We start from the raw sequence: 25869 nt of genomic DNA on the forward strand, positions 1-25869 counted from the left end.
AGTATCTATCATTTCATCAGAAAGCGACCGGGTGTAGACTGCTGCTTCGGATAATTTTGTGGAATACTATCACTTTCTGACCCATTCCCCGCACTCTATTTTGCAACGTCTGGCTTATCAGTTTMCATAGCGACAAGCAAGGCGTTTGCTTCCACTCGTTGCGTCATAACGACCACAACAGTAAAAAGTTACTCCGACGCAGGCATCTGCCCTCACCATGTGATGGGAGATACTGCTCTATTGCTACACCCATGATTTCTCCTCATAAACGTGCGGCCGGAGGGCTGTCGCCTCGCACGGCCGTCCCATTGCGGGGACTCTTTCTTGACGGCGTGTGGAGGTGCAACTGTCCCGAACGGCCCCCAGCCATCAGACTGCAAACAAAGAACCACGGAGTCAACCATGGGAGATGGTGTAAGTGTCCATCTCATGGGATTCACTAGCATAGTACAGGATCATTGTTGAAGCGATACAGTCTACACCTGCCAGAAACCCCAACACAAGCGCTGCAACTTCTTTCTCTGGCAAAGCGACGCAGAAGCGCGGGAGAAACTAGCCGTGCTTTCGAGCTCACGGACTGAACCGCGCTCAGCGAACACTACACCTACGAAACCTTCAGTGCAAGGAAGCGGCCTTCTCACGCCACAGACGGACACAAAGGTCCAGGATGTCCGTAGGATGAGCGTCAACCGCACGCCCACACCGTCGAAGAGCGGCAAGGCCAGGATGATGACGGAGGATACGGATGAATTTAGCTGGGATGATTCGTCGGAGGCTGAGCAGCTGACCGAGTTGCTTGAGCGGCCTCGTCAACCGGATTTCGGACAGGATGGGCCTCGCAAAGCGCCCCGGACGGAGACCTCCACGTCTCCTGGCAAGCGAAAGCTGTCGGAGATGGAAAATGTAGAAAATGAAGGGGGAGAGAGTACGAGCGCGCTTACGCCTACGTCTATCTCCTCGCCCCGCATGCAGACCCGATTGCCGCCAGCTTCGGCGGAGCTCTCGATGACGCCTACGCCGGGCAGGTATAGAAATGCACTATCTACGGATGCGCGTGACGATTCGTCTGAGCTAGGTCTTGAGGCTTTGAAGATCCTGGAAAGTCATAAGGTGGTCGTGCCGAAACAGGCGCAGGACGAGTTGTTGGCGCTGCTGAACAAGCAAGATCTGAAGACGAAGGGGATTATCCGCGGGCGAGACATCTCAAGGATTGCGCTGAAGAAGAAGGATGAGACAATTATGAAGTTGAATGAGAGGATTGCGAGCCTGGAGACACAGAGGGAAATGGATCGAGCTGTCATTGATGGGTTGAGGGGGCGGTGATGAGAATTCGAATTCGAATGGAGTGGTTATAAGGGATAGGGAAATTGCGTTCATGATACCCTTGCAGGCAAAGTAAGTACGATTTTCATCATGTTTTCATTTTATTCTCGTCATGTCTGGGCGATCGAAGTCGATGCCATGAGTCACATATAATCACCACAGAACAGGTCTTTCTATATCAAGTACGTTATATATCATTGTTAAACACACCAATATCATTTATACTCCATGAGCATTTCGGACCATCGTCAATATATGATTCTGGATGTGAGATCGAAAAATGCCATCAAATAGGCGCCAGGTATAGATCAATATCAATCACGTGACTGATAAGGTCCAGAAGATAAAATTAAAAAGTATGAATCATTTCCCCACTAACATCAACAGACTTCAATCGCAAGATACCGATGTCTCACATCGTATAATCAGACAAAAGACCGCTTAGCATACACCCGTGGCACCTGTCCTCCCGTCCATGGACTCCATGACCGACTCCTCCAATTCGCTCCGCAGCAGCGACCTTCCGGAAATGTTTCGGCCGCCCGTGAACCGCGCGATGCGTGTCTTGGACCGCTCGTTCTTTCGCAAGTCGGTGCCTCTGTCCGCTGCTGCGGTCTTCCAAAACTCAGACATTTCAAAGGTGCGAGCGGAGCTACACAAGAGCCGGGACCTGCTGGCTGTGCCTCGGCTCAACTGCATCCGGGACGTGACAGACCAGGACGGGCAGATAAAGAAAGCTCTGCTGCTGCGCGAAACTGTCAAGCATGACGATAAGGAAACGTGGTCACCGAAGATAAGCGAGCTGGTGGAGAAGGGAAGGATCGCAATGCGGCCGTACGACCTGACGCTGGACTATGATTTTTGGACGTACGCCGATATTATCTCCTCGATTCTACCGGAGGACGAGCTACAAGAGATTCCGCAGGGATTTACTCAAGTGGGCCATGTGCTGCATTTGAACCTTCGCGAGCAATACCTCCCGTACAAGTTTCTCATTGCGGAGATTCTGAAGGACAAGAACAAGGCGATTAGGACGGTGATTAACAAAACCGAGGATGTTGGATCGCATAGCGAGTTCCGCACATTCCCCTTCGAGCTTCTGGCGGGTGATAATGATTTGAATGTTGTCCAGCACGAGCAGGACTGCGAGTTCCGCTTTGACTATTCCCGCGTCTACTGGAACAGTCGTCTGGAAACGGAGCATCGGCGCCTCGTGGAGAAATTCAACAAGGGCGAGATGGTTTGTGATGTGATGGCTGGCGTGGGACCGTTTGCTGTGCCTGCCGGCAAGAAGAAGATCTTTGTCTGGGCCAACGACCTCAACCCACACGGGTACGAGGTGATGCAGGACGCAATCAAGAGGAACAAGGTGGAGGGCTTCGTCACACCGTTCAACATGGATGGCCGGGAATTCATCCGCTGGTCTGCCAAGGAGCTCCTGAAGGCCGAGCCGGTGACCGTTACCATTCATCCCAAGGTGCGGCGGGACAGAAAATCGGACAATAAAGTCGAGCAGGCTCCCCCGCCTCATCCGGAGGAGTATCACCGTCCAGTGTTCTTCGACCACTACGTGATGAACCTCCCCGCCACGGCGATCGAGTTTCTCGATGCATTCCCCGGCGTCTATGCCGGCAACGAGTCGCTGTTTGCTCCGCACACTTCCCAGCGTCTACCTATGGTCCATGTATACTGCTTCTCGGGCCATTCCGAGAACGAGCTGGACGACCACATTGACATCTGCCAGCGGATATCCGAGCGTATTGGATACACTATCACGCCCGAGGATCGGATCGGAGGCAGTGGGAATCAGAGCATTGAGCTCTCGATCCACAATGTGAGACTGGTCAGCCCTAAGAAGCAGATGTTCTGTGCTAGCTTCCGTCTGCCTGCGGAGGTTGCGTTCAAAAAGGTATAATTCTACATTAGGGGAACTGTTATAGACAATCCTCGCATAGCATGAGGCGTTAGGCTTGGTATTCTGTATATAAAACAAACCTGATACMCTATTTGAAGCCCGCAATATAGCATCAACAGTATAGAAAATCGTACGTGGAAGGCGGTGAACATGTCACCGCCTCAAACTGCCTTGCGCCCTCCACCTCGAAGTTTTCCCGCTTGGGCATGAGCTCAACGTTCAAGCTCCGCATCCCTCGTCTGTCAACCTCGTCAACCTTCCACCGTCTACGGAAGTACACACCGAAGCATTTTCCTTTACGAATTCAAGATTTATCAGGCAACAAACCCATCATGAGCGTCCAGCTCCCCCCAGCCACGCACCGCAAGCGCGCCCTCCCCCAGGGCGAACTCGAAGCAGCCTCAACCCTCAAACTCGGCGCCGATCAAAACACACATACCCTCTCGCTGTCCGAGGCACGGCTCGTCATCAACAAGGTGCTGGAGAATAAGCGCCGTGGGGGGAAGAAATATGAGGAACCGGAGTACGTTGCGTTGCGTTGCCCGTCACCTTTCCCCGGTGACGGTTATTTTCTCTGTCCGTTGACCTACAAAGACGAGGCTAACAGGCTCGGGATGAATTAGGAATCTTACCAAGACGCTGGACTACCTCGAGGTATTTGCGCGGTTCAAGGACGAGGAGAACATCAAGGCCGTGGAGCGGTTGCTGAACTCGCATACTGAGCTGGAGATGTTCGAGCGGTCGCAGCTGGGTATGTCTTCGCGTTCATTTTACTGTGTCTGGCTGTTGCTGATAATGAATGGAAAAGGGAGCTTGTGCTGCGATAATGCTGAGGAGGCCAAGTCGCTTATTCCGAGTTTGCAGCATAAGATCTCCGATGCGGATTTGCAGGAGCTGTTGGATGAGTTGACGAAGCTGAGGAATTTCACCGAGTGAATACGGAGTATTGAGTACCTTTGACGAGGTCGATTTGGGTATCAGAATAGCATGGAGTTTTGGGCGTTTGGGCATGTTGGTGTTGTTCTACAAGTACTTTTGTAGAGTGATATTGTTTGTGGCAGGCATATTGAGCGGACAGTACATATAAAATTGGAACGGAGCATACTCAAGTTATTGAATCGATGCTGACACTCGCGCATGACTCGTATCAACTTGGTCTATATCGCCGATGACCATTTCGATGGTCTCACATGCCAGAGTCTGAAACAACTTTGTCACGTGGGTTGTGGTTCACATGCCATGAGCCTGGACCTGATCGTGCCCGTGGGGAAGATACATCTGGAGTCCAGCCAGGACGTCATACAGAACTGTAATTACACTTTTAAAGGATTATCTGCACCGACTATAACTTTATCCAACTTATTTCAGTTCTCAACACTCAGCTACGTCGTTCATTCAAGGCAAGGTGTAGATAGACAAAAGTTAATATCAATGTGGAGGCCCGGGGTATGGAGAAATGAAATTTAATTAAGTTGGCCAGGCTGGTCAGTGGTCACCACGCCCATGCATCAGCTTGACGTTGCAGGATACAATGATTACGGATGACAGCAGGATTGGCGCTCGGTAGATACCTCTGATGGTTTTAGGTTTGAATTGCTTTTGATATGGGTAATCCTCCCATATGCAGGATGCTCACGAAGCGATACCTGAGTACCTATTTAGAAGGACACTTGACGGGATCAACTCACATGGCTACAACTGATACAACTAATGGAAATCACAAGCATGGTTTCCGTTTAAGTCACGGAGGTATGAGTCGTAGCCTGATGGTTGCAGTTACTTCACTGCATATACAGATCTAGCGAGAATCCATCCCAATTGCAGACGATTCTGTTACTAATGTGCCGACTTTCGACTGCGCCAAGGATGTGTAGAATGGAGTACCACATGCTACTTAATAATAGAAGAGGACGGGGGGCAGTACTCCGGAGACCTATGGTTAGCAATTGCGCCATAGTTAAAAAACGGGAGGAGACCGAATTAGATGCAAAGTACCGAGGAATATAAACTTCAGGATGCAAGCCTCCTCCCTCATTTTTCAGATGATTCATTTCCTAAAATGCAGGTAAGCCACAGAGCTTTCATCAGCAGTGATGCCCGAGATCAGAACCAGACCAATGGCACCCCGGCTAATATCAAGTCCAAGGCCCTGGCCAGGTCTCCACTCGTGCTTTGCATTGGATGTGTAGCGCTCCCCTTAGCCGGAAAGGGAGTAGTCGCGTGTGGAGAAAGAGCAAGCTGCAGGCCGATCCCCGTTGCCGGAATTGCACCAGGCCAGATTGGGCTGCAAAGGGCGTGCTTGATTGGAGAGGGAAAGGGTGTTATCAGAGGCTGCTGATTGGAGGATAGTATCTCTATCTCTGGGCTCTCGGGCGAGTGCACCTCATTGAGAATTGCTCTGATGTCTCGCTTTTCCCTTGAAAAGTAGTGGCATGGGTCTAAGCACTCTAAAGTAGGTAGCTTGCATCGAAGCTGAAAGATGTGATTTTTTTCTAGTCTTACTCTTAAAAGTTCCTCATCTGCTGTCCTCGGTGGATGGGTATGTAGGTATGTGTGATCGCACGCTGACTAACCCAGGAGGAATTGCCAGTACGTAATCTGAAGGAGGTTCCTCGCCCCCGGCCCAATCAGGCGCAGATGTCTTATCTTGGGAGGCAACATCAAAAGCAGCAGAGATGCGACGGCACAGGAACAATCATATAATGGCAATTGTCATCATTGGGGAAACGGCAGCGGCGCAGAGGCAATCTGTTACGTGTGGGAAACGTCGTTCCCGAGCTGATCGCATGGAGCGAGTCGGGATCTCGTTGGAATGTTGATGTTTCTGTTATCCAATCTTAACTGAACCGGAGGGAGGCAGAAAAGTCCGGGTGGAAAGGTGTAATGACTGTTGAGGCATCCAGAGACACATGTATATACTACACCTGGAGTCAATCATCCTGGATCCTGAGAGATAGCTTTTCCTCTACTCGATTCGTATCGCTAACATCCTATCGATCGCTCATTCATAAGTCATAGAGTGAAACGGTTCCATCCTCCGCGGAATGACAGAGCGGACTATCAAGCATTTGATACTGCTGCAGTCGCTCGCGAAAGCTCATTACTATTGTTGAAGATAAACACCAATACAGTCATATCATTACTTTGTCTGATCGTCATATTTTCTATTATTATCATTTACAACAGCACAGAAAAGATTATTATCTTATATCTCATCTTCATCATCATCATCGTTAGATCAATCAATTGTCGCGACTGCAGGCAACTGGTACCAGTTGCTATCAATTATTTGCTCCGGTTCCGCTCTCTCCGCTCCCCCGGTCAATATCGCCTTTTACAGTTGACCACTACCTACTATCTCCGGACTACATTTTCTTCTACCTCGCATTGTGTCGAGTCTAGTCTATCTACCTCCATCTAGACTCGTCTTTCACCTGTTTAGTGTCTACCGATAAGCCTCTCCTCCGCGGTTCGTACGTTGCTCTCAACCCCGTTGATTTGGGCTGCATCCCCAGTCATTGATTGGTTGGTGGACTGCGTTGAAGCTATTCGTATCTACCGACAGATCATCCAACCTGACACCAGCTCTCTCCTGGGCCCTTGTCCAAGAGTAGTCTCTAGCTTCTTGCGGAGCATCGTCCTGGCGTCTCCGGACATCCCGGTTTACGAGAGCAAATTCAATTGAATTATCTGTCACATTGTGTGGGGAGCATAATCCCTGCACAGATATCTCTTATCTATCTACCTAGCTATCTGCTATCTCCATTTTCTATCTAAGTCGTCCCTATCGGGATCGTCTCTTCTTTTCTCGTCGTCCCCCCCGACTGTGCCTKAGAATCTCTCCACAGTGAATGGCTGCCGTTATCACTCTCCAGTCGTCCACGACGGCTGGCGCTGCGGCTACGCCTGCAGCTCCCTTTCAACAGCCTCACCCCTCAGACCACCACCTTCTTCGAGCCCGGTCTCAACAGCAGCAGGCTAGCTCGACTTCTGCGCCTATCTCGCCCTCCTCTGCCTCCATTGGATCATTACCCCGTCTGCCAGCACCTGGTCGGGATGGATCAAGTTGTGACGCCTGTTTGCGTAGAAAGAGCCGGTGCGCCATGAACGAAATGATCAATAAATGCTACTCGTGCGACTTCCATCGCCAGGACTGTACCTTCACTCTCAGTCGTCCAGGTACGGCGGACGCACAACCCAAAAAGCGAAAACTAGAAGATCTCGTCCCCGAGGAAGTGGACACTACCAAGAGGTATGACGATGATGTTTTCTTCCTCGTGGGGAATCTTACCCCATGCCGATTTCGGATGTCATATCAAGTTACGCTTATGCATGTTTTGAGATAAACACTAACCTTTCTTGCTTTCTCCTCTTGGCAGGCAACAACATCAACACCCACAACCAGCAGCTGCAGCCCTGTCGCCAGTTTCCAAAACAGATGTCTCTCACTCACCAGTGAATGGTCACAACCTCCTTATTCCATCGGGGTATTGGACCCAGTCTGCCAAGTATATTGGCATGACCACTGAATTAGAGCCGGCCCTACTCGAACATCTTCCCCTCGACCAGAACGACGAAGGAGTCGTTGCATCAGCCCGGGTACGTAAGATCGGTAACGACGGTACCTTTATGCGTGTTGTGGAACCGCCGTCCCAGGCGGACTCTCCGTCCGTCTCGCTCGATGCTATCGAGAGCCTGGTTGCTCCCTATGGGTCGACCTTGGTGGAGAAGTACTTTGAGAGCATCCACCCAGTGTTTCCCATCCTGATGGAAGATGTCTTTCGTCAGTCGTATCGGACCAGACAAGGGCTTTCTCCGCTCTTGCTCTCCGCTGTTTATGTCTTGGCTTTGAAGTTTGTGGATATTGGCCCTGTCTCGCAGTCGGTGCGACGCCCGGATGCTAGCCGTCTCGAGAGCACCGCGCTCAGACTTCTCATCGAGTCTTTGCCCCATGCAACTATCTCGACGATCCAAGCCGGACTGCTTCTCATGGAGAAGTCCACTATCGCGACCCATGCGTTGAATGCGCAGCTGGTCACCGCCGGGTTCGAGCTTGGGCTGCACCAGGACTGCAGTGGCTGGAACATGGAGACCTGGGAAAAGGGGTTGCGAAAACGACTGGCGTGGGCCCTGTATATGCAGGACAAATGGTCGGCGCTGATCCACGGGCGTCCGTCCCACATCTTCGCCTTCAACTGGACCGTCAAGGACTTGGTAGAACAGGATTTCACTGAGGCCTTCCACACGGACAGCGCGCAGCAGGACGATGCAGACGTCGGTCACGGTCCGCTCTTTTTCTGCCACATGGTGGCGCTGACCACCATCCTGTCCGACATCCTCGACCGATTTTACACTCTTCAAGCGATCGAGGAGTTCAAAGCGGCCGGTGGCAACCGGACACGCATGATCCTGGAGCGGGCCAAACCGGCCCAGATCCGACTGAAGGAATGGTTTGCATCGCTGCCCCCACAACTGAAGATGGACTCGAGCATCGACCTCTTCGACACCGTCACTGAAGACACCGCCCGCAACGGGCCCCTCCACCTCTCCTACTTTGCGACCGAAATCACCCTCCACCGCTGCATCATCCGGTCCCTCGCCCCGGACACGGCCGACGCCTACCTTTCCCACATTTGCCGCTCTGCCGCAAAGACGCGCCTCATCTCCGCCATGGACTTTGTCAACCGGCTCCGCCAGCCTCACCTCCGCTCATTCTGGCCCGCCGCCTCCCGCACCAACTTCTCTCTTATCGGCTCCTTCGGCATCCTCCTGCGCATCACCGCACCCACCAAGGAAGAGGCCGAGTTCTACCGCCTCCGCCTCTGCGAGTACCGCTGGACGCTGAGCGTCAGCCGCAAGCATGCCGAGTTCCTCGATTTCGCCCTCGACAGCCTCGACAACGCCTCCAACCTCGACCGCCACGTCCCCGGCAAACCGGGCATCGACGAGCTGATGACCAGCGCCGCCGCACCGACCATCAATAACCCCCATCTGCCCTCCGCTTCGCAGTTGGACGAGTCGATGCTTGAAATGGACCACGCGCAGGACAGCACCCGCGGCGGCACCTCGTCTGTCATCTCGGGACTGGCCTCTCCGGCTACCTCCGTCAGCGACGAAAGTGTCCAGGAGGTGTAGTTCCTCCGGTAACTCTCTTCACATTCTTCTTGTACATATCACCTACATTACATCAACTTATGCCTAACGACCTTTCACCCATTTCAACCCCTTCTACCACGCGGCGGACTCAACCAACCGCCTGGCTTGCTCACTGGATCTGGATTTACGAATGATTCCCCGGATGGACGACTGGATGATTCAATTGCCTGGATCGATTATACTTGTTTGATGATGATTATTTTCTGTATGCTAGCTCATGATGAACCCGGATATAGACTGGATCGGCGATTGGGATAGATCACGAATTAATGGTATTACATCACTTATGCAGTTTCTCGTTAGGATTAGGCGCGCCGTCTAGTCTGGCGATCAATCATGAGGAGACTCAGATTAGTCTATGCAATGTCGGACATCCGATCAGAAAGGGTAGCTTGAACTTTCACTCGACTCAGCTGTGCAGCGCCTAGCCAATCCGACGATGGGTTGACCTTGTCGTCGGTTCCGACAGAAACTCAGCCCTAACGAGATGAAGCGGCCACCTCTTCAGCCCTACCATACTCCATACAGTAGTCATAGTTCAATCCAACAGGTCGTAAATGTGATATACTCCGCGTTACCCCCGCTTGGTCCAACTTAATCTCTGTTCCTGTTACCTAAAACCGAGGATAGACGGCAGTTGAGGTCCTGCTGATCGGGTGATATCCGTGATCCGACGGATACGATCCGGGACGGATATACACGGCATGAGGATAGTGCTGATGACAGTGAGAAGAGATGTTAGTCTTGAGCTTGTCAGCTACGGGGCTTGTGTCTCTGTATATAGTCTAACGTCTTCCAGGTGCTATCGGGTGGTCTTCCCCTGCATACTGCACACAGCGTAGTAGCCAGGATAGCATGAGACGGCCTTGTTCTTACATGTGTTCTATCAGCTGATACAGACAAAGGAAAATGGCCTTGGACAAAGACAGCCTTCGCGCGCGCTTCTGCCATGCCCTGTCGGAAATGTACAAAGCCGAAGTCCCCCTGTACGGGGACCTCGTCGACCTCGTCTGGCAAGCCGACGCAGAAGCCCTCCAGACCACCCACCAGCAGCACGGCAACACCAACACCAACGCCACGATCAATCCAGACGACATCCTCCCCGCCCGGAATCGCGTCGAACGACACGGCGCCATCCGCCTCGGCACCCCGCGCGAACTCTCCACCATCCGCCGCATGTTCGCCGTCATGGGCATGGTCCCCGTGGGGTACTACGATCTGAGCGTCGCCGGGTTCCCCATGCACGCAACCGCGTTCCGGCCGCGCACGCGCGAGGCACTAGCCAGGCATCCGTTCCGGTTGTTCACGACCGTGCTGCGGAGGGAGTTGCTGAGTGAGCGGACGAGGGCGCTGGCGGAGCGGGCGCTCGCGCAGCGGGAGATCTTCAGTCCGCGGTTACTGGAGCTGATTGATTCAGCTGAGACGAAGGGGACGCTGAGCAGTGCAGAGTGCGACGAGTTCATCGCCGAGGGGCTGGAGACCTTCCGGTGGCATTCGCGGGCGACGGTCACGCTGGAGGAGTACCATGTCCTCAAGGCGGAGCATCCGCTCGTCGCGGATATCGTCTCCTTTCCCAGCTGCCACATCAACCATCTGACCCCGCGGACGATCGATATCGACCTCGTGCAGAGGATGATGCGTGAACATGGGATGCCAGCCAAGGAACGCATCGAGGGCCCGCCGCGCCGCGCGAATCCCATCCTGCTGCGTCAGACGAGCTTCAAGGCGCTGGAGGAGACGGTGTACTTTCGTGACGCGCGCAACGAGTACGTGAGGGGCTCGCATACGGCGCGGTTCGGGGAGGTCGAGCAGCGAGGGTATGCGCTCACGCGAAAGGGGCGCCAGCTGTACGATCAGATTCTTGCGCGGGTGAATCGCGAGGCGGCTGGCTCGGTGGAGTATGAGATGATCTTGAGGAAACACTTCGAGGAGTTTCCTGATGATCTGGCGCAGCTTCAGGCACAGAAGTTGGCTTTCTTCTGTTACCGGGTGACGCCACATGCGTCGGGGAGGGATTACCAGGGCGTGGAATCTGTTTCGCTGGCGCAGTTGTTGAAGGCCAAGGTCCTTGACTATGAGCCCATCACGTACGAGGATTTCCTGCCTTTATCCGCAGGTGGCATTTTCAATTCGAACTTGGACAATACATCCCAGTCTAAGCAGCTGATCATGGAGGCTGATACTGATCTAGATGGATTTCAACGGATGCTGGGGGCTCCCGTGCTGGACGAGTTTTGTCTGTACGAGCAGCTCCAGCAGGAGAGTTTGGAGACTTGTCGCCAGGAGTTGGGAGTTGGATCCATTGAGGCTGACAGTGACATTATTACCGAATGATTTCATTCCATTGGAGTAGATCTTTATTTTCGTCAGTGGATGATCCTCAAATGTTATGTGGCATTAGCATGACTGTTCAACAGCTCATATCTGAGCATGACGGCTTTTGAACATTAAATTGAGCATGCCTCTGCCATTATTATTTGATCGACTTGTCCAAATCCTTGTCAGACGAGCTTATGTCTTATAAGCTCCCCTGATGACAGGCCAGGGAGCTTATTGAGACATGCCAGATGGAGGTCACTATTTCACAATGTAGTGTTTAATGCACATTTTTGGATTCTCTACCCCTGACTTGTAGACAGAGGGAATCTGACAAGAATGCATTCCCCAGGGGTGTTTCGATATGAAGGGACATACATACGCCGCAGCCAACTGTCATGTTTCCGGAGATGAGGATACTGTCTCGTCAATAGCGGTTCTATCCGACAGGGATAAAAGAGACATTATGCTTGTTTCATAAAATAACTTTAATCAAAGGTGCATGTTGTTTCCTCTGACGAGAAGTGGAGTGCTGTCATTCCAATGCTTATGTCTCGTAGAAATCCAGGGAGAACTCCTCCGTGTCATGTACCTTGCTTCATTGGAGAGTGTTAGGCTGGTAGCCCTTATAGGCTCTAGCACCTCATTGTAAATATATCTTTGTCAAATATCAGTTCAATCAGAAGTTATCCTCCAAGCTAGGATCTATGTGATATCTCTGAAATCTCCACCATCATTCTACATTCTCTAGACAGGTTGTCATTGTTTAGGTACATTTTTCGACACAGACATGTCTGTGTCACAGAGAACAATACTGCGATCGACTGCTTGGCCATTTTCTAGTCCTGTCAGCATCTTCCCCGGGGAGATAATCGTTTCCAAGTTCGCAAAATTGCAATCATTGCTGCATTGAGCTAACGTGATATCGCGCTTTAATGCGGCCAGGCAGTTTCGTTTCTGACTGCTCAACCCTAAGACACTGCTCATCTAGCAACTATACTCGACGCCCCTGCAGTTCATTGTATCAAGACGCGGTGGCTTCCATCTACATTACTCACAGTGGCAGGTTTATAGTGTTCTGGATCTTAAACAAACAGCGTGGGTCGTACGTCTACAGAACAATGCTCCCAGCCCTACTCAGTAATGGGTCACATTCTTCCTGAACAACATAAAACCATAAATACTCCGTGCTAAAGCTTGAATTGGTCTGCTCCTCAATAGAGGACGCCTTTCAGTCAACGATCAACGACTCGGTACCGCAAAGATGCGTGCCTTTTACCTGCTTCTCCCCAGCCTTGTGGCGGCAGGAGATCTAGGCCCAAAGCCTAATCTCCTCTCCTATGGACGAAAAGGCCCTCTCCTAGGAACCTTCTTTGGGACTCCGGGCACCGACGCAACTTTTGACTATGTGATCGTTGGCGGTGGGAATGCCGGCCTGACCGTCGCCAGCAGACTCGCCCAGGACAGATCAGTAAGCGTCGCGGTCGTCGAGGCCGGAAGCTTCTACGAGATTGACAATGGGAATAAATCAGTCGTCCCTGGCTACGGACCTTACTTCGCTGGGATAGACCCGGAGGACTACCAGCCGCTCATCGACTGGGGATTCGTAACAACCCCCCAGCCTGGTGCAGGCAATCGCACCACACATTATACCCGGGGAAAGACGCTAGGAGGGAGCTCTGCGCGGAATTTCATGTTCTATCATCGGCCCACGGCAGATAGCATGCAGAAGTGGGCGGATGAGGTTGGTGACGAGAGCTATACGTTCAAAAGGATGCTTCCGTACTTCAAAAAGTCGTGCCACTACACGCCTCCGAATCCGAGCCTGATTGTCAATGCTACCAATACGCAGACTCCGGACGCGTTTGATCCTTCTGGGGGCCCTCTGCAGGTTTCTTTTGGCAATAGCGTTGATGCGTTTGGAACCTGGACCCAGAAGGCCTTCACTGCCGTGGGCTTGGAGGAGATCGATGGCCTGAACAGCGGCAGGCTGCTAGGCGCTGCATACGGAACCTCTACGATCAACCCCAAGAATGCACAGCGTTCCTCGTCTGAGGCGAGTTTTCTCCAGGAAGCTATCGCCAAAGGCTCGCCTCCTACGCTCTACATCAACGCTATGGCGCAGAGGATCCTGTTTGACGAGAACAAGGTCGCAACCGGTGTCCAGGTCTCGACTGCAGGGACATTCGGCACGCCACCGGTCAACTACACTTTGACTGCTCGCAAGGAAGTCATTGTATCCGCCGGCGCCTTCCAGTCTCCCCAGCTGCTCATGGTCTCAGGCGTTGGAGCATGCAGCGAGATCTCAAAATTCGGCATCGACTGCATCCACGACCTGCCCGGCGTAGGGCAAAACCTGCAAGACCACGCCTTCTTCGGCTCCGCACATCGAGTCAACGTCCTTACAGCGTCTGCATCGGCCAACAATCCAGCTCTGGCTGCGAAGCAGGTAGATCAGTACCTCGCAAACGCCACCGGCCCGCTATCCATCTTCGGCTCTGGATACTACGGCTTTGAGAAGCTGCCCGAACCGTATCGCTCGCAGCTCTCCGAGGCCTCCATCAAGGCGTTGTCCGGCGTCCCGAACGACTGGCCAGAGATCGAATGGCTGCCGCTGAATTCCTGGGTCGGCGACGGATCCAACTTCATAACGGGCGATCCGCGCGATGGCTACAACTACGCCACCATCGCTACGGCCCTCGTTGCGCCGTTGTCCCGGGGGACCGTGACGCTGGCTGATGCGAGTATGAATACGCCGCCTGTCATCGACCCGCAATGGCTTGTTGATCCCACCGACGTGGATCTGGCGGTTCAGTCCTTCAAGCGCCAGCGTCAGATCTGGGAGGTGCTTGTTAAAATGGGGGTTGCTGATGCGCATGAAGCGTACCCAGGAGAGCATGTCCAGACGGACTCGCAGATCCGCGAGTACCTGGCCAAAAGTATGATTCCTGTGTTTCATGTGGCTGGCAGCTGTAAGATGGGAAGAGAAGATGACCCCCTGGCGGTCCTGGATAGTACTGCCCGGGTCTTCGGAGTACAGAACCTGCGTGTTGTTGACGCCAGTAGTTTCCCGTTCATAACGCCGGGACACCCGCAGGCGGTGGTGTATGCTCTTGCGGAGAAGATTGCAGACGACATATTGGCTGGGAAATAGCCTTAGTTACATCACTATCGTGTCAAGGCCAATATTTCGACCTGTCAGAGTAACCCTGTAGGAGAATACCGAGAAGCAATCACATCAGTTGTGATATAGAATACAATGCACGAGTCCATGTGCAGTCAGATCTATCTGTACATAGCATGCCCATCAGTGGATATAGGCAAAACAATACAACCCAGCATACCCTTTAACAGTCCCATATGCCAATCAGCTTTTCCTTTGCTTATCCCCAAAAAATGCTTAAGCATTAGCTTCCATCTTCGGCACATCCTCCCCCTCAACAACCACCGCCCCCTGTTCAAGTAGCTCCTCCGCCGTCTTGACCTTGACATCCATTACCCGCAAAAGCGTATACTTATGCTTGCTCTTGACCTTCTGCACATGCCGCCGTCTCCGCTTCGTCTTCTCCTTCACCCGCAACGGCTCCGCATCCACACCCATAACCCTCACCCGGCACTCAAACAGCCGCTCATCGATATAGGGCGCCCCCTTGAGCGTGAAGTCGCGCGAACCCAGCACAGACGCCCGGTTGAAGCGGAGGATGTCGCCCGGTTTCACGCCCCGCATGAGGAACGGCAGGCGGAGGTGGTCGCCTGCAGTCAGGAGGTAAGGTTTTGCGTGGAGGTGCGCGGTGATGTAGTGCGGTTTTTGAGAGGTGAGGTAGGGGAGTTTCTCGAGGAGGGATTTGGTGAGGCGTACGGGTGACGCTTGATCCTGTGAAGGTTGGGATGGAGTTTGTGCGGTAGGCGTGGAGGATTGGGCCCGTGGTGTGGCGCTGAGTGGGCTCTCGGGGTGTGATGTGCTGCTGCTGCTGCTGCTGCTTGTGTTCGTGGCTTGGTGAAGGCAGGCGCGGAAGCTGGGGCGCAGGAGTGCGTTGTGCTGCTGCTCCCAGGGTAGAGCGAAGACTCTTGCGAGCGTTGTTCGGGAGAACATAGTGAAGCGGGTATTGGTTGTTTGCTTCAATTGAAGTCAATCGGGTCTTGTAGCTGTCTGCGTTCCTCCCAAGCGAGGACGAGACGCAATGGACGCTGAGATGCTGGATGGACTGGTTGTTGATGGGCGTCGGCGTCGGCGGAGTTGTGTCGAGAAATTCCAGCGAATGGCGGATGTGGCCGCCTCGCTTTCCGTAGGGGCACGTGATATTATCGACTCGACACAACTACGGAATCAGGTTCATGCATTCAGTCAAAATAGGTTGCTCTGTTTGGAATCTCTTGCTCAGACTTTGGATCAATAAGTCAATGACTTAATTAAAGTCATTGTGTGAAGCGATTGTCGACAGTCAGAGTCAACAAAATTTCAGCACGATAAGGACATCACGTGACTTATCGATATCGAACCTGCATCGCCCGCAGAACAACTTTTTTGTCTCAGTCTCGGCCAAGAGGAGACCATCAACATCACTCGTCAGTAACGTTCTGTCTGTCATATATCCATCATGGTATGTTACCCTGTTCATGATCCCTAGAATAATGCATTGCCTGCTCCGTGGAGGCCACATGCAGAGTTCTCAAGGGTGAAAAATTACTGAACCTGTACTAACTGCTTCTGAATACAGCCTCAGAACGAGTTCGTCTACCCCTCTCGACTCAGCTGTGGTCAATCCACAATCTAACAGAATCTTAGGTATATCGAGCGCTGGCAAAAGCAGCACGGTAAGCGGCTCGATCACGACGAGCGCGTCCGCAAGCGCCAGGCCCGTGAATCGCACAAACAGTCCCAGGATGCCCAGAATCTGCGCGGCCTGCGGGCCAAGCTGTACCAGCAGAAGCGCCATGCCGAGAAGATCCAGATGCGCAAGCGCATCAAGGCACAGGAGGAGAAGAACGTCAAGTCCTCCGCCCCCGACGAGCCGTCCAAGACCCCTCTGCCCCAGTACCTGCTCGACCGTTCGCAGGCGACCAACGCCAAGGCCTTGTCCAGTGCTATCAAGGACAAGCGGGCTGAGAAGGCGGCCAAGTTCGCGGTGCCCCTGCCCAAGGTGAAGGGTATCAGTGAGGAGGAGATGTTCAAGGTTGTCAACACGGGCAAGAAGACGCACAAGAAGTCGTGGAAGCGGATGATCACCAAGCCCACGTTCGTCGGCAGCGACTTCACTCGGCGACCGGTCAAGTACGAGCGTTTCATCCGGCCAATGGGTCTGCGTTACAAGAAGGCCAACGTCACACAGTATGCTATCTTCCTTCCCTCTGACTTTTGCGTTGCAGCTCGACTGACAATCTATCAGCCCGGAGCTCGCCGTCACCGTGCAACTGCCCATCCTGGGCGTCAAGAAGAACCCGCAGAACCCTCTCTACACCCAACTGGGTGTCCTGACCAAGGGAACCATCATCGAAGTCAATGTCTCCGAATTGGGTCTCGTCACGACAAGCGGAAAGGTCGTATGGGGTAAATATGCGCAGATCACCAATACTCCCGAGAACGACGGGACAGTCAATGCGTATGTGGCCCTTTTCACCAATTCATGTCCCTTGACAGAGTCATACTAATATTCGTGTTCAGAGTCCTCCTGGTCTAATCTCACTCACCGAGCGGCGCACCGCACCTTGATACCAGTTCCGTTGCAGAAGTCCGCATTCTCATTGGCATTTTCTTCAGTTCAGCAGTCTATATTCGTGGGAGGCGTTCAAGGCGAGCACTTTGATTCCATCTATTAAAAGTATACTTCTAGTTCATCGATCCGATTTGCAAGTCAGTAGAAATAGACATCATGAGTGAGCAGATCTCTTCATCGGCCGTAGATAGCTTTCAGGACATCACGTTGCTAAACTGGTTCGACTACTCTACAGTCCGAGGTATTCTTTCTTCTTAGTCAATCCCCTGAATACTGCTCTTGTCAGATTTGATGAAGAACTCTTAGTCCACCGTAACTTTGTTTATGCAACCGGCCGCATTAGATGAAGTCCGCAGTGGATATATATATAGACCAACACCGTGATAGACTAACCAAAACAATAGACGAAAGGGTACACGATAAGTATAAGGCAAACCGCCTTAACAGATAATAAATTGGATATATTCCATATACTGAAACTCCAAATACCATGCTGACCCAACAGTTTCCCAATGCAACGAGTCACGGCATACACATGCAAGGCTGAAGCGCATTACAGAAACTCCCAACTCCCCATACCAAGGGGAAAGAAATGGCTCCAAAAAAATATGTACAAGAAGATAATGAGTGACAAAGGAAACTATTCCAGTAGAGCAGACCTGAAGTTGGACGCCGTGTCGTCGGATCATCCAGGATATCATGAAAGGAGGACTTCAACCAAAACAAATGACAAAGGAAATCATGGCGAGTCAAGTGTGATCAAGCATTTTCTTCTAGTGCCGCCTTGATCTTCGCGTAGAATCCGGCCGGCCAGGCGGCTATTTCTTCGTCTTTGGGTATGCCCCGAGTGCGGCAGTGGTGGACCACATTCATCAGGATCCTGCCCAGCATGTCCTGATTAACTGGAACAGTGCCTTCCAGTTGTGCGTCAGGATACAAGAATGGATCTCTCTGGCTAAGAAGTTCTTCCACTGTCGGTCGCAAGGTCTGATCCCGTTGCAGGCAGCGTTTCAGGGTGCGGATCAGCCCGGGCGGTATTGCAACTCCTCCAACGCCAAAAGCTGGGAAGTCAATTTGGACTTTAGGATTGGGGATGGCCATGATGCGCTCGTAATATTTGGCGATCTTGGCGAATGGCGGTTGGCCATATACCATTTTATAAAGGATACAGCCTAGACTCCAGACATCACTGGGCTTGCCGAGCTTCATCATCTTTCCAACACTGGCCGGCAGCCCAAGCGAGGCATTAGAGTCGATCAACGCTTCTGGTGACATGTAATTGGGTGTGCCGACTTGCTGCTCGCGATGCACGTTGACCGTATTATCCTGGATGGCGTTGGCGATTCCAAAATCGATCAGCTTCAGCCTTCCCTGGACGAGGAGGAAGTTGGCGGGCTTCAGGTCGGAATGCACAATATTGCAATTGTGGACCGCCTGAACACATTCGAGCATCTCTTTCCAGTAATAACGCGTGAAGTTGATATCAAAGACAGCATCCTCGGCGTTCAACCTGTACGTCAGGATCTTCTCCAAATCAGACTCTCCGATTTCCATCAGAACACTGAGGGTGTGCTTGTCCGAATTGAGTTCCCAGTCAAACAAACGGACAACCCGATCAATGTTTTCCAGTCTCTTCAACAGGTCGATCTCGCCTTTGTAGCCGGCTAGCGTCACTGGATCGACATCTTCGAGGTTCACCCTCTTCAGAGCAAAGATTTTATAATTTTCGGCCATGACCCGGTAGACACGAGAACTTCCCCCCCGTCCGATGCAATCCAGCCGCGTGAATGGCTTATGATTGACCGAGACCTGGCTTCTTTTTTTGCGAGACTGAGATGCCGTAGCCGCTCCTCCCGTCGCTGTGGCGGTCTCAAGCATCGACATCTTCGGAGGAGGGGGCGCTGGCCGGTGAGGGGTATTGCTGCTCCGTGTTGCTAGAATCTTTCGCGGGGAATTCCCGGCCGGCGTCTCCGCATTGTCTTTCTTGTCGTCCCCGTAGATTACAGAGAGCTTTTCCGGTTTGCTTAGGAGGTTAAGACCCTGGGGCTTATCGCGTTTGAAAGTTGGTGGAGGCTCATTCTCTTGGTCTCGGGTTGCTGGGAGTTGAGGAAGCGGTGGGACCTTGAAAACAGGCTCCTCATGAGCACTTGAAGGCTTGGAGGACATTTCCGAGGCGGACCCAGGTGTCGATTTGGAATGTGATCCGGACGATCTCGGCGATGAAGATCTGGAGAATGGGCCCTCCCCAGAGGAAGCACTAGCGGGATCATATGCTCGAGGTCGCTCGGCTTCCTGAGGCGGGCTGGGGTCTGCCCACGTTACCTTGGGCGATGAGGAGGTTCTTGTTTTAGCTTTGTAGCGATATTCAGCGTTGTCGTCGTTCGGGTCGAGACTCGATTCCCTATGTCGTTCTGCGGAATAGCTCTGAGGGTCATTGTTCTCCTCGCTCTGCCGCCGCAGGACACCCCTTCTCGCAGGTCCATTCAGGAATGTCCCTGTGAGCCTTCCGACTCTTTTCACGCGAAGGGAACTCTGCATGCCTCCATCCTCCCCATGGCGCGAGCGGAGCACAGACGCAGTGCCATATCGAGGGGCGTAGTCGTCCTCGTAATTCATCGTCCTCCCATTTTCCGAGCGCTCTGCGCTTGAATGTTCATTAATGGAGCTCCTATCACCAGATCGGTTTTGGGAGGGAGACACTGAAGTAGGCGACCGTACATGACTTCGCGATCCAGTGATGCGAACACTGCGCGGTCTCGGGGCCGGCGTGATGAGATCTTTTGAGTTATAATTTGCGCTAGAGCCCACGCTCTCACTTTGTGATAGAGGGGAGCCTTCTTGCGCATGCCTGTTGCTGTTGGCGAGCGCTGGAGCTATGCGTACTACCCGAGGAGCGGGGCTGCCGGTTGATCGATCAAGGGGCGACGATGTTCGGGACTGCCTCGAGTGACTTGTCGCAGCCGATGTCGCGCGTTCAGTTGAAGAGACACGCTCGTTGCTGCTATATTTGAGATGAGGGGAAGAGCCTAGTCCGTCCTCGTCGAGGAGAGCCTTGACGGAAGCGCTGAACTTGGGCTCCGGAACCTCATCATCGGAGCTGTCACCGGCTGAATACTGCCTGTGAATCGATACTCCCTCATTCCGCGACGTTGTATGATAGTCAAGTGCCGGTGAAGAGCGTCTAGAATTGGAGCGAGAGAGTGTAGAACGAGACATTTGCCGGAGCGATGGTTGTCGATGCAGGCCACTAGTATATGCGGAGGAAAGAGAATTCGGAGAGGCCATCATAACATTTTTCAGCTCAATCAATAAATCCTACATAGACGTGTCGACCAATGCGCCTGTTCCAAATTTCCCAAAAATCATCGGATGCCCCAATGGCGGGGGCGTGTCGTTTCGTGTTTGCTGTGTCGCTTGTCGGACTTGATGCTGTTGTTTCTTGTTCTCGGATCATGACAAACATCGCGGGTGGCTGGGGACTCGGGACAAAGTCACCTGATAACATCTCGTTGCCGGGGCGATTAGAGAACAACAACATTCATGAACACGTAGTCAGCGTACTTCGTATCTATCAAATCAATCGAAAAGGCAATAATGTACGACTTGGTCTGCAAATGTGTGGCTCAGCTGTAGGATGTCCTTGCCAGCTTATTGCTTGCGAAGCTTTCAATGGCTGGTGATTGCACGTCCGCAAGTATACCTACAATTCTTTTGCCGAGAGTATCGGATGCTCACTAAATAACCATCAGACACGGAGCATTAGGGTTTGAAACATGTTCTCAATTCTAAATGAACCTGACTTGCGTTTGACCAAAAGTCATGAATTTACTCAACTGACTTCCGCCCTAAGATGTGTCGAGCGTATCGTCATCGTGATCGCTGGAAGGATCAACTATCAACTATAGGAAAATATACTTCGTAGGCAGTCTCTATTCTACAGCAACAGAGAAAAGCCATCACTGTTCAGATTGCTCTTCTCGTCTGCTCCTACTAGTCTTGAACACACATAGATGAACAGAGTCGGCTAGCAATCAAGCTAATGATATCGTTACTTTCAGAGTGCGATGACACATGCTATCCTGCTAACTAGTCACCTGACGCCGGCCAACTTGTTGCCAGGAAACTCCCCTCTCTTTTCCTTTCCCTCGGCCATCTTCACAAGCAGGCAGTCGATGCCCGAATTGGCAAGAGGAGAGCAGTATCGCCGAACTATCCGTTTTCTGCCACTGGTTCTCCAAAGTCGAAAATGGAAAAGTCCTACGTTTCATCCAGAGACACTGCCAGGGATGATGAAACCGTGATGCGATCTCAAGCTTTTGTGGGCGTTTCAGAAGGACAAATTCTGATGTCCGTTTCCCTGTTTGATCAAGTGAAATCACATTCTCTCTCCAATGCATCAGCTATTTTTATCTGATGATGCTATTGCTGGAGGAGAGAATTTACGGGTCAAACTTCCCCTGGTGGCTCCATCCTCACAGTTCGGCTCCAACCGCGGATGGACCACTGCTGGTGGACTCCTGGGTGGCCTCAGGAACCAAGGTTAGATGGACTTTGGTTCAGGAACGGTTCCCAACATGGTATCGTCCAATACTTTGCTTGACCCATCAATCTATTTCATTCAGTCTACTGAGTTACATACTCGGAGTACTAACTGGATAAGATCTAACTTTGACCATTTATCTAGTGTGTTCTCATTTTGAGGCTCTCTTAGCCGGCTGCTCATGAGCGCTGTGTTTGTTTCCATCACCCATAGAAGTTGAGAATATGACGGACAAACCTAACAAGACACATACTTCGAAAGAGCTGTTGACTACGGGTAACGAAATACTATTTGTCAGTCGATGCTGGTTCCGAGCTGTAGAGGGATTATTTTTCCGCTAAATGCCCAAAACTGGCTAGCGGATGCACCGAAGTTCTTTGTTCCTGACTAACTGGATACTACGTCGTTATCCGCAATCGCCAGGGGTTGCCAAGTTCGTGGACACTTTCCAATTTCGAGCTCTTTTGTGATACCTTCACCTGCATCCAGCCTGACAAGCTGCGCCAACCTGCACCATACGCTGGGCATTCTTTATTTGTCCGAGCTTCCGAGAGTCTAGATTTGCCCCTGGGGTCGTCGACTTATCAAGCCACGAGCGACTGGTCCAGAGTCTGCTGCGACAACAGCAGACTTCACCATCTAAACAACGCATCCATAGCACAGAGATGATAGTTCGAACAATTTCAGTTCTTGTGGTACTACGGTACTACCTAGTCCCTGTCTTCAATGCTTTCGGTCGGCGAAGCCGCTTCAAGGCACTCTGAACTGGAACATGATGGAGTTTGCCATATTCAACCTTAGCCGTCGCCAGTATCCGTAATGCAATCCAGATTCGTGCGCGTCGGAAAGGATTCCTATGTGCATCCTAGGCCCACTGGTCCCAAAAATTGATCAGTCAACAATGAATTCCACAAAAAAAGAGGGTCACTTTATTGTCCAACTACACTATCTTCGGGGAGGTTCTTCGTACATTGTCCAAAGCAATGACCTTTAGACCTCTTTTTTCTTTTTTCTCCCCCCTCTCGTTTAACGTCTTACCCCAAAAAAAGGAAAAGGCAGGAAGTTTAAGCTTTTCTGCACTGGATGGCTTCATGATACATCCACTCGTGATACTAACGACGTACTAATTTCATAATAGTTTACAATACTACGGATTACTCAGGAAAAGCCGCTAGCAGCCTGGGCCGAAACACCGGTTGTCGTGACTTGTGATCGCCCATGGTTGGACTCGGCAACGAACGGGGTCCCGCAGTTGTCCATTTCCAACAGTCTACTATGGAGTACTAACTACTGATCTATTGATCTGCTGATTTACTACATTCGAAAATAAGTCCCTGGCGATTCGCAATTGGCTTTGGCTGCGTCCTTAACGCAAGCATGGTTGGCAGCCTAGCCTAGGTCTAACGGCTCCGCAAAAAACAATTAACAAACAACCTGATTCGCAGTATCAATCGCGATCATTGCTGTTTACGACTTGACTGTCGTCGATCACGGGATAACTGCTTTCTGGACCGAATTCCTCGAATGGCAAAGGCACGAGCTTGAAAGAAAATTCCCCGTTCTTTAGGTGTCATTATTGGCTTCCTCTCAATCTCAGGTCTATGTTGGTCTCCCTTGGCATTGTTGATGGTTCCACGTACTATGCGTTTGGTGGCTTTGACTATGTTGAGTTTCTCCCTCCAAAGGAGCTTCTCACGACAGGTTTAGGTTCGGATTTATGCTTTCCCAGACAAGAGACACATGATAGTTTGAATCTCGTAATTCACTCATGTGCTCTGCGAACCCCTGGCGACGCAATGATGGCTCACCCAATCTTCGGCTATCTAGCTATCGATCTTTCCGATTCTCCATGTGCCGTTGGAGGCCAGCTTAGATACCAGGTTACCTGAAATAGTATTCTCACTGGCGCGTTTCGGATGTTTCCACAATTCGAAGCTAGTGTGATCTGCTTGCCATTTCACTGGCAGCCAACGCTCCACTTCGGTTAACGAGCACCTTGAAGATCCGGGCCTGCGATCCCAAAGAATCAACAGCACAGGCTCCGCTAGTGATAAACGACTCCTCTTTCCTAATAATCCTAGTCTTTTGGGCCCCTGCCCTGTTGTGAATCTTGGCTAGTTTGGCACCAATGCTAGACAAGGGTGGCGCTGCTGGTGGTCCGCCAATCGTGCAGCAGACCGGGGAGTGCTCTCTAGTCTCTACATCATGACCGGCCATACTGCAGTCCCCCCAGGGGTAGTATATATACCTGGATGATGATCACCTCTCTGATTGATCATCAACTCCTCAATCGCTTCGTTCTTCCGCTCTTTCTTGTTTTTTTCAGTCTTTCTTCTGATTGTCATATTGTTTGAACAGCCTGTCATTATCCAATTCGGCTATTCGTAGCCCCGTCATTCCCTTAGGATACATCCATTCTATTACCTACCAAGACACTCGTTAGCATCTCACTTTATATTACGCTTACACAATGCGTTCTAACAACCTTTTCCTGCTCGCCAGTTTGGCGAGCTACGTCCTCGCTCTTCCCACCGACGTGGAGAGCCGCCACCTCAAGGTGGGCGCTGACGTCGATATTGGTGATCTTTCCATTGGTGCGGGGATTTCGATCGATGGTGGTCTCGATTTGAGCGGGCTCATCAGTGCTATCCTTGGTGGACATGCAAGCACCACGACCCTCCTTGCTGGTTTGAGTGCTCAGGCAGCCGCTGCCCTGCAGGGAGGTGCACTTGGTTGCAAGGCAGGTGCGATCCATGCCGCCGCCAGGGCTGAACTGGCCGCCTGGCTCCGTGCTGAGGCCGCCGCTTTCCTCGATGCATCCATCAAGGCATCCCTTCTCGACTGGTGTGAAGGTGACGCGTCTGTCTCCCTTTCCGTGGATGTCTGCGCCGGACTTTCAGTGCTGATCCCCACTTGCGCCGACATCGCCGCCAAGGGCGACCTCTTTGTTACCATTGAGGGTATCTTCTCCTCCGCCGAGGTTGCCGCAGATGTTGTCCTGAGCGCTTCCGCCCAAGCTTCTCTGTCCGCATTCCTGTCTGGGTCTGTTGGTGCTGCCCTCGACGCCAAGGTTAGGGCTGGTCTCGGCCTTTGTGCTGGCGGTGGTGTCTTCGTCGACCTGGCCGCCGATGTCCAGGCCGCCCTGAAGGCCTGGCTCGCCAGCTCCGAATGCAGCCTGTCTGCTTCTCTGAAGGTTGCTGTTTTGGCTTGGTTGGAGGGCAAGATTGGCGCCGATGTTATTGCCATTGGCTCTCTGCCCAGCGGTGGTCTGGCAACGATCTCCGCTGGTGCTTCCGTCGCCGCCCTTGTCGAGAAGACTGGCATCCTCTCCGCCAGCGCCCAGGCTTCTCTCGCCGCCTTCCTCAAAGCTGACATTTCCGCCGGTCTTGATGCCCACGTTCAGGCTGCCCTCGAGGCTTGCGCCAAGGGCGGTGCCGCCGTCTCCGTTGATGTTGAAGTTCGTACCGCTCTCGTCGCCTGGCTCACCAGCTCGAGCTGCTCGCTCGGCGCTGAGCTCAAGGCTGTTGTTCTGTTCTGGCTTTCGTTCGCCCTCGAGGCCGATGTCTCCGTCAGCGTGTCCACAGGTCTCCTTGGCGAGCTCACTTCCTTCCTCACTGGCACCATCGAGGCTACTCTCGGCGCCGTTTTCCGCGGCGTTGTTGCTATTCTGACCTCCGGCGAGAGCATGGCCTCCTTGTCTCTTGACGCTCGTGCCCAGCTGGCTGCTATCCTTGGTGGTGCCGCTGGCATCGAGATCGACGCCAGCATTGAAATTATCCTCATCGGATGGCTTACCGGCTGTGGCCACCTCCCCAGCGGCTCCAGCTTCACCAAGACTGGTGTCCCCAGCCTTCCTTCAGCTCCTGCCGCCTCTGTTACCGGTGTGCCTTCTGTCCCCGCTGTGC

At 52.3% G+C, this 25869-nt stretch overlaps 9 protein-coding genes across 9 annotated transcripts in view; 7 read left to right on the forward strand and 2 right to left on the reverse strand.

The window, feature by feature from the left end:
* Positions 1–251: 251 nt before the first annotated feature.
* Asppvi_006348 (uncharacterized protein) lies at positions 252–1323 on the forward strand (the record flags this gene model as incomplete). The annotated part of the gene is made up of 2 exons (XM_043302253.1): positions 252–414; positions 476–1323. The coding sequence occupies 2 exons, from the start codon at positions 252–254 to the stop codon at positions 1321–1323; spliced, it is 1011 nt and encodes a 336-aa protein (XP_043158188.1).
* A 475-nt stretch (positions 1324–1798) lies between these two features.
* Positions 1799–4174, forward strand: Asppvi_006349 (tRNA(m(1)G37)methyltransferase; the record flags this gene model as incomplete). The annotated part of the gene is made up of 4 exons (XM_043302254.1): positions 1799–3232; positions 3349–3761; positions 3862–3989; positions 4047–4174. 4 exons carry the CDS (start codon positions 1799–1801, stop codon positions 4172–4174), a joined length of 2103 nt encoding a protein of 700 aa, XP_043158189.1.
* A 2915-nt stretch (positions 4175–7089) lies between these two features.
* Asppvi_006350 (putative C6 transcription factor (OTam)) lies at positions 7090–9373 on the forward strand (the record flags this gene model as incomplete). Its single annotated transcript, XM_043302255.1, has 2 exons — positions 7090–7490; positions 7618–9373. 2 exons carry the CDS (start codon positions 7090–7092, stop codon positions 9371–9373), a joined length of 2157 nt encoding a protein of 718 aa, XP_043158190.1.
* Positions 9374–10303: 930 nt separating this feature from the next.
* On the forward strand, positions 10304–11728 carry Asppvi_006351 (VOC family protein; the record flags this gene model as incomplete). The annotated part of the gene is made up of 1 exon (XM_043302256.1): positions 10304–11728. One exon carries the CDS (start codon positions 10304–10306, stop codon positions 11726–11728), a length of 1425 nt encoding a protein of 474 aa, XP_043158191.1.
* Positions 11729–12974: 1246 nt separating this feature from the next.
* Asppvi_006352 (GMC family oxidoreductase) lies at positions 12975–14864 on the forward strand (the record flags this gene model as incomplete). The annotated part of the gene is made up of 1 exon (XM_043302257.1): positions 12975–14864. The coding sequence occupies one exon, from the start codon at positions 12975–12977 to the stop codon at positions 14862–14864; it is 1890 nt and encodes a 629-aa protein (XP_043158192.1).
* A 246-nt stretch (positions 14865–15110) lies between these two features.
* Asppvi_006353 (mitochondrial 54S ribosomal protein bL21m) lies at positions 15111–15803 on the reverse strand (the record flags this gene model as incomplete). The annotated part of the gene is made up of 1 exon (XM_043302258.1): positions 15111–15803. One exon carries the CDS (start codon positions 15801–15803, stop codon positions 15111–15113), a length of 693 nt encoding a protein of 230 aa, XP_043158193.1.
* Positions 15804–16308: 505 nt separating this feature from the next.
* Asppvi_006354 (rRNA-processing protein NSA2) lies at positions 16309–17388 on the forward strand (the record flags this gene model as incomplete). Its single annotated transcript, XM_043302259.1, has 5 exons — positions 16309–16311; positions 16429–16439; positions 16497–17039; positions 17098–17310; positions 17373–17388. 5 exons carry the CDS (start codon positions 16309–16311, stop codon positions 17386–17388), a joined length of 786 nt encoding a protein of 261 aa, XP_043158194.1.
* A 795-nt stretch (positions 17389–18183) lies between these two features.
* Asppvi_006355 (serine/threonine/tyrosine protein kinase MPS1) lies at positions 18184–20640 on the reverse strand (the record flags this gene model as incomplete). The annotated part of the gene is made up of 1 exon (XM_043302260.1): positions 18184–20640. One exon carries the CDS (start codon positions 20638–20640, stop codon positions 18184–18186), a length of 2457 nt encoding a protein of 818 aa, XP_043158195.1.
* Positions 20641–24434: 3794 nt separating this feature from the next.
* Positions 24435–25869, forward strand: part of Asppvi_006356 (putative cell wall protein) — a gene marked incomplete at both ends in the record, with an annotated part of 2190 nt that continues 755 nt past the window's right edge. Inside the window, one exon of the mRNA XM_043302261.1 lies at positions 24435–25865. Within this exon, the coding sequence (XP_043158196.1) occupies positions 24435–25865 (1431 nt within the window). The remainder of the gene's footprint in view (positions 25866–25869) is intronic.

Source organism: Aspergillus pseudoviridinutans (genome assembly GCF_018340605.1).
Source record: "Aspergillus pseudoviridinutans IFM 55266 DNA, scaffold_4, whole genome shotgun sequence".
NCBI lineage: Eukaryota > Fungi > Ascomycota > Eurotiomycetes > Eurotiales > Aspergillaceae > Aspergillus > Aspergillus pseudoviridinutans.